The following is a 13,714-nucleotide window of genomic DNA, read 5'->3' on the forward strand; positions in this document are numbered from 1 at the left end:
TTGAGATGCAAAGATGGAAGACAAGGAGATATTTCTGACACTATGAAATAGTTATGTCATTTGCTCTCAGATGACCACAACTAATATCCAAGAGCAACTTTTGCAGGCCATAATCTTGAATGCTCTATTTGAAATTATTCCACTGGTCTCTTTCTTACATAGTGTTTCCCTGGAAGATAAAACATCACTACCATTACCCAATTCTATGTTAACAGCATTGAGTATCCACATCTTTGTAGTACATGAAACAATTCTTCAGTCCTGTCATTCAGACACTTGCACAAACTGGACAGTTGCATAAGCTGTGACATTTATCACCTTGTATTTAGAAAGTGCATTCAAATGAGGACTACATGAAGGCTGCCTTATTTCAGGTGTAAGTCCTTTTATAGTGATATCAGGACATGAGTGCATTTCAGAGTTGTCTTAATTTGTACTTTATTTATTCCACAAGCTGTTTCAAGTCATCCTTTTTGGGTGTCCTGATTCACCACTGATTATCTGTGTAGCTTGGTTCACCAACATACTAGGCCATCAAATGAACAAATGCAAAAGTTAATCTGAAAATGAACTGAGCTATGCAAAGTCTTTCAGTAAATTGGAGGCTAAATGGACTAGCAATATTTAATCTCAATCATTCCTGTGATTAAACACCTATATGATGAAAAAAATGTTAAAATGTCAGATATTTGCCATGTAGTCCATATTACTCAGTAGCTTCCCAGCTCCCAGTTTTGAAAAATGCCACCATTCTAAAAAAAATGAAGTTACTTTCCTCACTGATATGTGGAACCCTCTTCATAATCCAGTATAATGACAGTTTGCAGAACTATGAAATTTAGATACATTTAGTATTTTCAACACTTATTAGGACCCCAAAAATTGCTATATGAATTGAATGGTGTTTGTTAGAATTACAGCTCCACACTGATGGAATAAATTTAAAAATTGTAGTCAGTCTGTGACACTGAAATTAATTAGTGGCTTGCAAACAAATCCTTTAGGAAGTGGTGTGTGGGTGTTTGTGTGTATGTGGATTATTTTAAAGCAGTTTCTAAACAACTGAATGCCAAAGCACTTCACTTTTGTTTTCTTTGTTTCTGATGTCAGAAAGGTTTGTATTTATATCAGAATGTTTCAGATTTTACACTCTCTACAGCTCAAGAGGCACATGGGCAGCTTGATTTACATCAGCCTGATGACTGATCAAGGACACAGGGATCAAGGATGCAAGGCAGCCTGTTTAAACCAAGTCACAAGCATCATCATCAGACACAGTTTTACAAGGAAGAGTTAGAAGTCCTCTATTCCTCCTCAACCACCTTTGCATATAGAGCAGGCATACATTGGGGAATGTGCTATTTCTACATCCCCTTAAGTTCTGGGGTCAGTGCTGCATCTGTCACCAAGAATCACTGTATGGGAAAGCATATGGAAATAGATTATACTCCTCCATATAAATACTTTTTGATCACCTAAGCAATATAATTTTGCTGTCAGAAATTGTTCTGCATAGCTGGCCTAAGCCCAAGGATTACCTCTCTGTACTGCCGACAAGCACTGATTCTTATAAACTTTAATACATTCCTGGATATGTTTGCAAATTTGGCATTAAAAATATTGTCCTTGACCTCCCTGCTCACAGGGTCTTGTCTTTTCCTTAAGTCTTGCTGCTCTGTGTCCTTCCCTTTACAAGAGGGAAGAGTCTTCCAGACCACGCAATATCCAGACCTCACTCTTTGTACCCACTGTGGTATTTACACGTGGGTCAAAGCAAGCATGAAATGCTACTTGATCACAGGACAAAAGTGATTCACATTCACTTATGTGCATTGCATAGACCACGGAAGATGAAGGAACCCATTTTGCCAGTGGAACCACTGGTTCTTGACAAGGAGCCTAGTATAAATGAGAACATAGCAACAAATAAGTAGAGAAGCATAAAGCAATTCTTCCTCCATGTTTCTTCCCAAAACTCTCTTACCACCCAGGTCAGGATCTCTACCCTTTTTCCCAAGTGTTCTGGATGCTACTTTCTGCCTTTGACATGAAACAATTTCCTGCTCTTTTAAACTGTTTAAAACAGATCCTTTCCAGAAAGTCTTGAGTGACAGCCCCTAGGACCAGCTCTTTTACATCTGGCATGTGTGGGCAGGAGAGGCTCAGCCTCTGTCCTTGATCTGGGATTGCCCTGCAGCTGGGATTTCAAAGCCATCTGGACGTTCTGGATGTCAAATCAAAACTTGGTAGTCCAGCACCCTTAAGCCCAGAAATCTCAAAAGGAACTCCCTCTTGATACTACACACATCCACATCTATCTTGAATTAAGGAGGGAATTAACCCTGAATTTGCTCTGAGGGAATTAACCCTTGACATTGCAATGGTTAATACCGGCAGCTATGACTCTCAGATAAAACTCATCAATTCCTCAAGCACAGAGCTGATTTTATTTGTGCAGGACCAAGACTGTTTGTACTTCGTAAATGGTAAAAAAATTATTTATGCCAACCTTTATAGTGTGCAGCTTATCAGAATAAAAACAGTTAAATCAGTAAAAAAGAAAAGTCCAGATAAGTGACTGCAGACAAGGCTGCAGCATAGCTGGGAACAGATAAAAGCTGAGGAGAAACTACAATAGAAGCAGCAAACTTCCTCCAAAATCCATTACTTGAGCTTATGTATGCCGCTTTCAGCAACATGTACTGGGGACTACAAGCAGTGTCAGCTTACCTTTGGCACTGAACAGCAGACAGATAAGGCTAAATATCAAGAAATTTAGACTAACAGTGCTAGAGGTGGGAAAGAAAAATGGAGTTTATGCAGGGCTTAAAGGGAAAAAAAAACCCACATATATTTCAAGGAGAAGGAAGCTAAGGAGCACTGTGCTTAATAAACCTTATGGTTTATTTGCCATATTCAAGATTTTCCAACAAAGTTGTATAAACTGTTTTACAGATCTACCAGTCAGGGGAAGCAACCTCCTGACCAACATCTCCTGGCCTCTTAGAAAACAGAAGGATGTATATAAGTAGTCTGGAGAAACATTTCTTTCTTCCCTGCATGTTTGAGACTCAGACTTAAGGCTCCATGTCCTTCTGCAAGGAGTAATCTCTGTGAATGTGAACTGCTCAAAGTAACCTTTGAATGGAAATTTCCAGCCCACAGAGATGTCACCTTGACCCACGGCAGCCAGCAACCACAGAGGTGCCCAGATGGAGATGCAGCACATTCCATTTTCAATAATAGTTGCAATAAGAAATATTACAGATTATTCCCCTAAAGTGAGCAAAAAGATACTCTTACAAGGATGTCTTACAGATTTTCTTTGCAACTTGCAGACAAGCATGTCATCATTTGAGGTTGTGCTATCCCCACCAGAGTAACAAAAACCCATAAAATTAATCAGTGAGAGAGCAGAAGACATTAATCAGCAGTGGTTAAGAACTAGCACAATGATTTCATGGTTATCCTGTGACTTTCTACTGAATTATACTGATTGAGCATAAATGCTGCACAAGGTCAATTAGTGTTACAGGGTCTCTGCATGCTGCTGTTTACTTTACCCTCATTTACCCCAGTCTGTCAGGGTTTGTTTGAAACAGTGATGGAAAGGAATATTTTAGTAGACTTAGAAAACTCTACACAACTTAAGAAAGACTCCTTGGTGAAGTGAAAACTATGCCTGTCCTTTGAAAAGCATTCAGGATTCAGTATCCTTGTGCAGGACACACACTATGGGCTGGATCACCAATCCTTTGAACTCTCTACCCTAAAAGGAAACATGCTCAGAAACATCCTGCAGAAATAGATTAGACTTGTGCCCTCCAAAAATGAACAGCTAACACATCAGCTCTGTCTGATGGATGTATTTCCAGGAAGACTGAATGCACCAGTCAGCAGAAGTACAATTACATGGAATTTTGAGCAATGAACAACTAGTCTGAGACACCTTTACATCCCTCTCTCTGTGCAAAAGGAAAGCTCTTGGAGATGTCCATCCCTTTTACTTTGTGTGCATAACTGTGGGCATCTCTGGCATCTCCTCAGACTGGGAAGTAGTTTGTAACCAAGCAATATAAAAGGCTAGAAAGTTGAAGGCTCTAGCTTCCTTAAAGACCACAGAAAAAAAGTTGCTTTATGTTAGAGATCAATACAGTACCTCACTCCTGTAATTTGTTCATTGAAACGGAAAAAATGACGGCAGATCTTTACTGAAAAATACTTTGTAGCGTTTTCACCACAAAAGTCTGGGCAAAAGTGCTGCTCAGCTTTCAGCAATAGAAGTTAAACCAAAGCAGTAGCCTCAGCCATTAGTTATCTTCTGCTCCTTCTCCTTCTTTTCCCAACTCCAAGGCCACTCAGTATGAACTTGTTCCTGACTGACAATAAAATTATATGGATCTGCTTTGTTTCATTCTGTCTCTTGCATGTCTTTTAATGAAAATATTTAAAACTTTGCTAAAAGAAGGGCAATTTTTTGGTGTCTACTCAGTTGCTTCATAGAAATACGTAAATCATAGTTGGAGTTATGTTTTAAGGAGGGAAAAGCAAATCCTCTGCACCACAGGATGAGAAGGTGCCCTGTTAGACACTACTAGATGATACAAAAGGCAAGGAATTAACAAGGAACTTTTGTCCTTGAGTTAGAATTTCCCAATTTTAGAGAGATTAACATTAGCAAATCACTCTGTTAACAGAATTGGATGTCACCAACCTCATTTAGAATTATCACAAATACTGTAAGAGGAGGGAGGGGCTGCTGACCCAGTAAATCTTTCCAAAGAGCACAGGGTAAGGCCTGAAAGAAGGCTGAACATACAGCTGTGTAAAACAGCCAAGATGTAACCCTCCTATGTGGTGCCTGAGATATTGATATTTGCATGGAGGCAAATCTTCCCTTTCACCTGCCATGCAGAGAGATGCCCATCTTTCTCTTTGAGCACAGAAGAACCATCAGTGGTGACTGAGGTACTTAACTAAAACTCTTGTTAGATACAAACCAAGTCATGCAGTAGGGACCTGGGCCCAAGAGCCTGCATTGACCCTGTCCCCAAGACAAGCAGCAACCATGGAGTTCATGGATGCAGTGCTCAGCTTCTCTAGAATCAGTCTCCAAAGTCATCTGACCCAACTCATACCAAAGTCAAAAGCAAAGCAGAAGTGATTTCCATCACAGGACACTAAATCCTGACTGTACAAAATGTAAAGATAAGAGCATCAGGAAAACAAAAAGAGGAACCCTGACAGCCCAGGTCACAAAAAGGAGAGTCTTATGAGGCAACATCAAAGCACACAATAAAAATTTTCCCAAACCCTGGTTTTGTAAAAAGCTGTCAGTTCTTCCTACCCCAGGTCCTTATCCTGATGTTGTCAATTTTAATGCAGGAGGCTCATGTTATTTTTCTGCAACCTGTGTAACACATATACACATACATCCATGTGTATATATATATATACACATAGATATAGCCATCTGTGTAATACATATATTTTGCCAGCTTTACCTTGATTATAAATAATATTTTTCCCCTCCTTATTTCCACAATACTAACTCAATTGTGAAAAAACAGAGAAACAGTTAAAATATTCATGCTGCAGTTATTTCCAAATTTCCATGAGGAATCTTTTTAAAACCTTCCCACTTCTTGTCAAAATATGGATCTTTCTTAGTCCTTTCTCTGAGAGATGCAAGAAATAACAATTTGCTCAAGCCCAGCAGCAAACAGTGCAGGCAACCAACCCACCCTTCCCTCCCCCAAACTTCAGAAACCCCAAACCTTTTCCCATGCAGAGCACTGGTACAAACTCAGCCCCCAACTACACACTGTGAGAATCCATTATTTGATGACTAATGCTGGGACAGTCATTATTTATTAGGTACAAGCAGCTTGGATACTCCTGCAGCCCCATCCTAACCCCAACCCCAGCCTAATTAGGCAGCACCCCCGGCTGAAGCCACGGCAGAAGCTGCAGAACTCACCACAGAGAGCATCCTGTGCAGGGAGCCGTAAGCTGCTGCTGCCTGCTGCTGGGTCTTGCGAGCCAGCGCTAAACTCTTAGCTCTGGCTTTACTCCTCCTGAAGGCGGGCATTGCGGCTCGTGAGCGCAAACTTTGCCAAAGGAAAGAGCCCTCGGAAGGAAGCCGCGGATGTTGTGATCCCCCACAAACACACCTTCCCTCTGAGCTCAGCTGCACAAGTTTCTCTTTTGTGCCAAATACCCAAAAATCAGAGATGCTGACAACATCCCAGTGCGAGGAGGCTAAGCAGCGTATGAGAGTACAGACAGACCTGCCATGCCTCCCTTTATTGCTATAAATGAAGGAAAAACATGCTAGATGAGAAGGTTTTTTTTATAAATAGCTTAATGTGGTGAGTGCAGGAGTTCAGTTATGACAAGGGAAAATGGGTTTGATCTTCCCAGAAATATACCTGCCTCCCTGCCTGTGAAATTTACTGCATAAACAAAACATCAGGTGCTTTGAGAAAGTTAGCCAAATACCTAAAAATATCTAGAGGATGCTGACTGCCCTGAAGGTCAGCATAATTTGTCAATAGCACTGATGTTCTGTCAAGGGTATATGCTGCTAAATGTTGAGGCATACAAATGCTCTTACAATGATAAAATGAAAAACAAATAGGCAGCTCTCTGGATGATTTCTTTATATAATTATGCTTGTCCTTTGTTTGAACTTTTTAGCCATAATTACATCAATAAAAAGAAATTTAAAATGAGCTAAGTAATAAATTCAGGCTTGAAAGTAAGAGTTCTGATGTTGACATATTTATACAAAACCATTTGGGTCTACAGATAGATTACTCTAAGAACAATGCAGCTTTAAATAAAACATTATAGGACATGACAACACTGAACTGAAGAGATAAAAGACTGACAAGCAATTCATTAATAAAAGGAGAACTACACCAGTGGCATAATAAAACTCAGCAACTCTCATGTTGCCCCTATCACAGCACTCCTAGAGAGCAATGAAGTTGAGCTGTAAGGCTTCATTCAACACTGCCCTTGGCAGCACCCTACTGCTCCCTAGGAAACCCTCTTCTTGAACCCCAACAAGCCTGGGTATCTATATCCTTGGTTATGAGTGCGCTGCTTCCAAGGTTTCAAGGATGTTCACCTTCATGCAAGCAAGGGAATAACACAGCTTTCTCCTTTAATTACTGCAATTAAACTTACATCCATCTCTTTCCAAATCATTAGCACAACTTGACAGCTCAGCATTTGCCAAACTGTACAGCTCAGTCACTGAGAGGCTGCCTATCAGAGGAAAAATGATGCTGGAGCCCTGAAAAAACATGCTGCTGATAAGACATACAGAACACATCACAGCAGCAGGAACCTCTTGCTTAGCGGATGGACTGTGCCCTTTCTTCCTCTTGGAGACATATCAGGGTCACTGGGGGAGAAGACTAAACAGAAAATTGAGGAAATGGTCTTGAAGGAGCAAGAGAGGTTTTGCCTGCTCCCTAAACATTTCATTTATCAGTGGATGTACAGTCTGGTTTAAAAACCCAAATTCATAGATTGCTGTGCAGCGTGTACTTGGCTACTGTTCTTATCCACCATTAGTGGGTGCCTCTGCAGTAGTCCACAGATTGTAGGGATCCACAGAGCAAGTCTGAAGATAAGAAACAAATAAGTAGTTTGTGGAAATTAAAAGTTTCAAGTGCTGCATATAGCATTTTTAAAATAACACAGGCCAGGTCACCAGATTAAGATTAATACACTGTATTAAGAGTATAACTACACTTTCTAGAGAGCTACTGTTTCTTTGTTTTCTATCTGCATTAGTTGTGGCACTTTCAAGCTCAATTTTTTCTAATAGATACATCTAAAAACACAGCTCATCCACTGGGACTGAGAAAAAAAAAAAGAAGGTTGCTAAATTTCAGGTCCAAGCAATATCGTCAATCTTGATGAAAAACAATGACAGGCCTTTTTAATTCCATATTAGGAAGTTATTCTTCCCCAGATTTGCTAATTAAGCCTGCATTATTAGCTAGCCATATGCCAGCTAAAAGATGTTACCAATTAACAGCTTTTTTTTAATGTGTATTCATTAGAAAAAAGACAATTATGTTTCAGTAATCTTTCCATCTCCTATTGAGGGACTTGGACAAATCAAAAAGGGGAACAACACAAACTAAAGCAAAGCAAATGAATGAATGCTTTTCATTTAGCCTTTCTTTTTTCTCTAGGAGCACACAAGCAGTACTGAAGCACTTTTCAAAAGCAAGTGAAATAATCCATCACTGTGAAATATTTTTAAGATCACTGGAAAAATGACACAGCCCTGTTGTTTGTTCCTGTGTACTTTGAATAATGCACATTCCCTTCACCGACATCTGGTTTTCATCTTTCCATTTCAGTGGCACCAGCCTTGATAGTTACCATAACAGTGACATCCTTCATAATATGTGCTTCCCTCTATTGTCCCCATATGTGTAGGTGTGCTTATCTGCCTCCAGTTCATTTCCCATCCTGCTTTTGCCCTTAATGCATCAAGGTAAAAGGCTAATTTTGCTAATTTTTCATTCAAAGTCAGTGTATACTTTGAATGAAAGGAAACAATGGCTTGCCTGCAGGACAATCCCAAGCACTCGTGGGCTACTTTGTAATATCAGTCTGGACCCCTGGTGACACAGAAGCAGAATTCATATACACAACATACATATGTAGACACACAAACACACAGACACATATATTTTAAAATATACATGTACTTACATACCCTGCACTAACAGGAGCTCTGCAATGTTAGTGGTCTCTAAGCATTATAAGCTCAGGATTAATGCAGCTTGTCTCCAGACCTCTGCACTGATCTAGAGGGAGTCTGTTTTTTACTTTTTATAACTGTGGGTGGATAATTTTTCTGCATATTTTCCTGTCATGCTTATTATACTAATAATATGTTTTTTAAATGCCGTCAAAATGTATTTTCAAAGCATAATTGACCACAGTGAAGACACTTGCTTTAATTCCAGTGATTAAAAAATCAGTTAGCATTCCAAATGTTTAAAGTGAATTCTTGTTTTATTTTTAATTTCAAGCATCTTAAATATCGTTTCTAACGTTCTCACTCAAAGTGTTTTCTGCTGAATGCAAAAACTTTTCTCAAGTATTGCATTAGAAACTGTAACAACCACTGAGACATTATCTTTGCAGTTGCACTCATGTTTCACAACATAGTTTTGCAGTGTGACACCTTTGGAGGCAGAGAAGGCAACGCCTATCTGTTCTTGTTAGTAGCCAGCATTTTGCATTCCAAATGTTAAAAGATGCAGTAACTCCCCTGTAAAGACAAATATAGATTCTCTGAACTCTACACCAACCTCTCCCCTGGTTTTGGCAAGGCTTTGTTTAGGAACTACAGGAGAATTCCTCTGTCCCAGAAGGAAATAATCACCACGTGAGAGGATGTCTTTATCTGCTCACAATATGTTAACAAGAGACAACAGGTAACAAAACATGAAAGTCTGGTGGAACTTCCCTATGCATCTGACTCAACTGACCCCTTACCTTTTTTTTTTAAATTCCTCTGCCTCTTTCATTCTTTCATGTACCTTTTTGTTACCTTTTATTTTGCAGAATTTGCTGCAGGTAGCAGATATTTTTCAGTTTTGGTATTTCAGGTCTACCTTTGTTATTACATGTTCCTGACAGAGCAAAATAGGAATCAAAGCTTTATTGAAGTTATGATGGTATCCAGGATGCAGTATTTATCTGAAATCCTATATTGAAACTTTGTGCAAATTTAAAGTGACTTTGTGTGCTATGGGTGACAGCTGGGCACATCACATACCTTGGCACAGACTGAAATTGGGGCTAGATGCTTTTGCATCACAAGGAAAAAGCATGTTACTGCAACTGAACAGTACTTTATTTTAAAAAAACAAACCACCAAATACTCTGCAGCTGGCAGAGACACAGTTCCCTGTGTCTATCAGAAGCGTGATTAGATATCTCTGCCTTTCATTGCAAAGTGAAACACTGGCGTCATATCCTGCACTGCAGGTGACCGGGGTTGCTTCTGGAGGCACAGGGTGGTGGGCTTGAGGCAGCTTCCTGCCCTTCATCAGTGAAGTCACAGTTGGCTCCAGAGACACTGCTAACCATATCCTGTTGCAAATATTCAGGGCCCTTGTCATATGCTTCCCTTTTCATCTGCAGGTAAGCCTTATAGATTTTTCCCAGATGACTACAAAGAAAATCTGTGTTGTAAGTCCTCTCCCACTGGCTTCCTTCATTTGCAAGCATCAACACAACACAATTTCTTTTCCTGATCAAAACCATCTGTATGTTTTACACCAAAAGCTGTCTCAGTACTTTTGAGAGGATGTTTCCTTCAGTTGGAGGAAAGACAACAAATACCCCCTCCCCCTAAGCCCCAGGGCCTCAGTGTAATAGCACAAAACAAAGCTGCACAAGGTCACACCTCTGCATGCAGGAACTGCACATACTGTGCAGACCCTTCGGTCTTTCCTCCTTTCTTGTGCCTCCCTACCAGTAACTACGCAAGCAGGTCTCCATCCACAGCCTGACCTGGTTACAGTTTCATACTAGGTTCAGCACATTACATGCTTTAAGCCTTGTGGTTTTGCAGCTCCTTCGCTATGTTAGCCAAGACTCACAGCTCTTACACTTGAATTTTGGGCCATCTGTAGGGGATGCAGAACTCCAGAATCAACACAATAAAGTGAAATCCAGGACTGGGCAGTAGCGCTCACTGGTAGGTTTAGGCTTTCTGTAACCTGTAGTCTACCAGTTCTGGTGCCTTCTCTGAGTGATAGATTAATATACTGAATAATTAATCTAATTAATTAGATTAATTTGCAAAATTCTTATGAACTTCTGATGGGCTACAGTTTCACTGATACCCTTCTCAAAAGGCACAGGAAGAGAGCAGGGGTCCAGAAACAGGTCCACACTGCTGGAGCCACTGGCTCTGGTAGCTGGGCTATCTGCAAGGGAAGCACAATAATTAGCAGAACTCCCCACAGGCTTGTCATGCTTTCAATGCAGAACAGTCCCCTCCAGGCACAAATGAATGAAGGAAACCACTGCTGAGAAACATGCTATTTTCCCATGTCAGCTCTGAGATTCCCTAAATGCATGTCACATCTGGAAGAAAATGACACTTGGACTGCAGAGGCTATACATGATTTTGAGAATACCATGTTTTTAATCCCCCTCCTACAAAGTAAAAAAAAAAAAAAAAAAAAAAAAAAGATGTTAATTGTAGACTACTCCCCAGGCTTTTGGATGTCATCAACTGCTAAAAAGAAGTTTTCATGATTAAAATAAAGGAAAAATCCTTCATGTCCTATGGATGCTGAGTAAACCTTGAGGCAGGCAGCTCTCCTGCAATTAATGACATGCTGTGCAAGTGGGAACTGCCTGGGCAATGCAAAACAGAGCTAATGAGAAGCTATCATGACATTGTGCTGGAATTGCCTCCATGCAAGAAGTGGGTATGGGGCTCTGTTGAGCTTCTGGTCATTTCTGCTTGGTTTTCTTTCAGTGGAGCTCAACAACTTGGTTAATACTAACATTCCCTTTCCAAGATTTTTAATTTTTACAGGCTGCTTAACAAAATTATTTCGCATACGCTGCTTATATACACACAGTCAGACTGGTGATCCCATACTCATCTCTGAGAGTGATGAATGCCATCACCAGATCAAAATAAATAAATGAACCACGTCATATATATAATACATATATTCCATATAAAAAATAGGATTACATTTACTGACAGCAGCAGTAGAAAGCAGTTGTTGCTTTGAGTTGAGTGTGTTTTGAATAACAGTGCCCTGAACTACTCCAAAGCCCATCTGCTAGAGATCACAATGTACAATGTTTTCTAGGTGATAAATCATAGGAATACATGATTACTAGCATCCACTTGCATTCTTCTGGAGGAAAAAATACCATTCAAATCTTCCACAAACATTGAACAATTGCATGAATTTTCTGTTGGGATTGGACTGAAAGTATGAGTAATGATTACCAACTACCTTCCACTCCTGCCATTCCATGGCAACTGCCACAGTTGCCCCCTTCCTCTCCCCAAAAATCAAACCATGCTTTTTTTCTTTAAAAACTGAGCATTTGGGGAGACGAGCAATCAGACACATTTTCTCTCATCCTGGTTTGAACTTAGACCTCAATATATATTGTACCTAGGGGATTTTTATCCTTGAATTATTCTGCATCAGAAGTTGATGGCTGTGGTCATACTACTAATGGAGGGGTTTTGAAATCAGCTTTAGAGATTTTGAAGACAAAATGCTAATTTCTTCAGCTTATGAAAACCACCCTTCCAGTGGTGGCTATGTTGTATACATGCATATGTACAAGAGGCCAAAATTGCAAAAAGCAGCAAGATCTTTACAATGCTCACTGATTTTCATTACAAAAATAGCTGTGTGAAATCAGCTAATAGATAACAGAGTGATTTCCTTTTTGAAATCCCAACACATATATTTTGCATCTGTTCAAAGCACTGTTTTGGGAATCTTCCTAAGGTAGCTGCATGATGTAGAACTTGGAAGATGAGTTTGCTTTCTTACCCAGTCTCTCTCTGCTTTCACACCTCCTGGCCACCATCAGATATGAGAGCAAATGAGCTGCTCAATTTCACATATACCTTTGATTGGAAGGGCTACAAAAAAATCTGAACAGTTGCCCAAGTCAGGCATATGTGCACGTTGGCTCCTTGAACACGAAAAGTGGCGCTGCATGCAGGGAAACCAAAAACCAGAATTCTCACCATGGTCCCAGACATGCCGACTTCCTGGAAATGTACTTATCACTTTACAGGCCACAATTGGCATCACAATAAACAGAACACACAAGCTTCAAAAACACTGCAAGGATGATTTGATATTACATAGGAAACTCAAGCATCCAAGAACAAGACTTCTGTAACACACAAGGACATTTTTTTTTCTACCTTCTTTTTGTTCGCTATATCTGTAAAAATGGGCATTTCAAGTAGGGCCATCATATTGACCTAGACCTCATCCCCATGAAAATCTGAAACCATTGGATGAAAATGTTCCATCCTGTAGGAGATGCAGGTTTGCGTTTGCCAAAAGTGTCATGAACTCCACTGATCAGACTTGCCATGAATTCTCATTTCCTTATCAGATGAAGGAAAAGGGAACATGGTCATCAACAGGAGGGAAAGATTAATTAGTTGAGATAATCTAAATAGGCTCAAGCTAGGGAAAGGTGTTCTAGGATTTTTAACTGTAACTTCTGTTCATTGCATTAAGAATGGTATTCTCAAGGGAAAAAATGGAGTTTGTCTCTGCAGTGTATAGATTTCTTTTTTAATAAGAGATGATGGGGATAGATTTGTCCTCATATACACACATTCATGTATGATCAATAATCCGTGCTGAGAGTAAAGTGACTATTTCAAGAGGCAACAGCAAAGGTAATTTCCCCAAGTTTCTATGTCCAACTTATTCCCAGGACCAATTTTCCTTCATTGTTTGAAAGAAATATGGAAGCATTTCAAAGCCTTACAAAGTGAAACCAGTTGGCCATTCTTTAAAAAGCCAATTCTTGTTAACATTCAAAGTTTCTCACACAGCAGCTTCCTGCAATGTTAATTTTTGAAGATGCCACCATAAAACCATTCAGTATTCATTGACTGTTTCTTTAATGATTAAAAGCCATCACACTA

General features: G+C 39.8%; 1 protein-coding gene across 6 annotated transcripts in view; it reads right to left on the reverse strand.

Annotated features, from left to right (window-relative positions):
• TIAM2 (TIAM Rac1 associated GEF 2) overlaps nt 1-13,714 on the reverse strand; it is an 87,308-nt gene that overhangs the window by 13,477 nt on the left and 60,117 nt on the right. The window contains exon 1 of one of the 6 annotated variants that reach the window (XM_071434977.1): nt 5,981-6,139. The exons of the other annotated variants lie outside the window; for them this stretch is intronic. Coding sequence (XP_071291078.1) covers nt 5,981-6,091 — 111 coding nt within the window. The 5' untranslated portion in view covers nt 6,092-6,139. Of the gene's footprint in view, nt 1-5,980; nt 6,140-13,714 lie in introns of those variants that run through there. 6 annotated transcript variants of the gene reach the window in all.

Source organism: Agelaius tricolor, unplaced genomic scaffold (genome assembly GCF_023055355.1).
Source record: "Agelaius tricolor isolate 1412-34295 unplaced genomic scaffold, bAgeTri1.0.p SCAF_1, whole genome shotgun sequence".
NCBI classification, from domain to species: Eukaryota; Metazoa; Chordata; class Aves; order Passeriformes; family Icteridae; genus Agelaius; species Agelaius tricolor.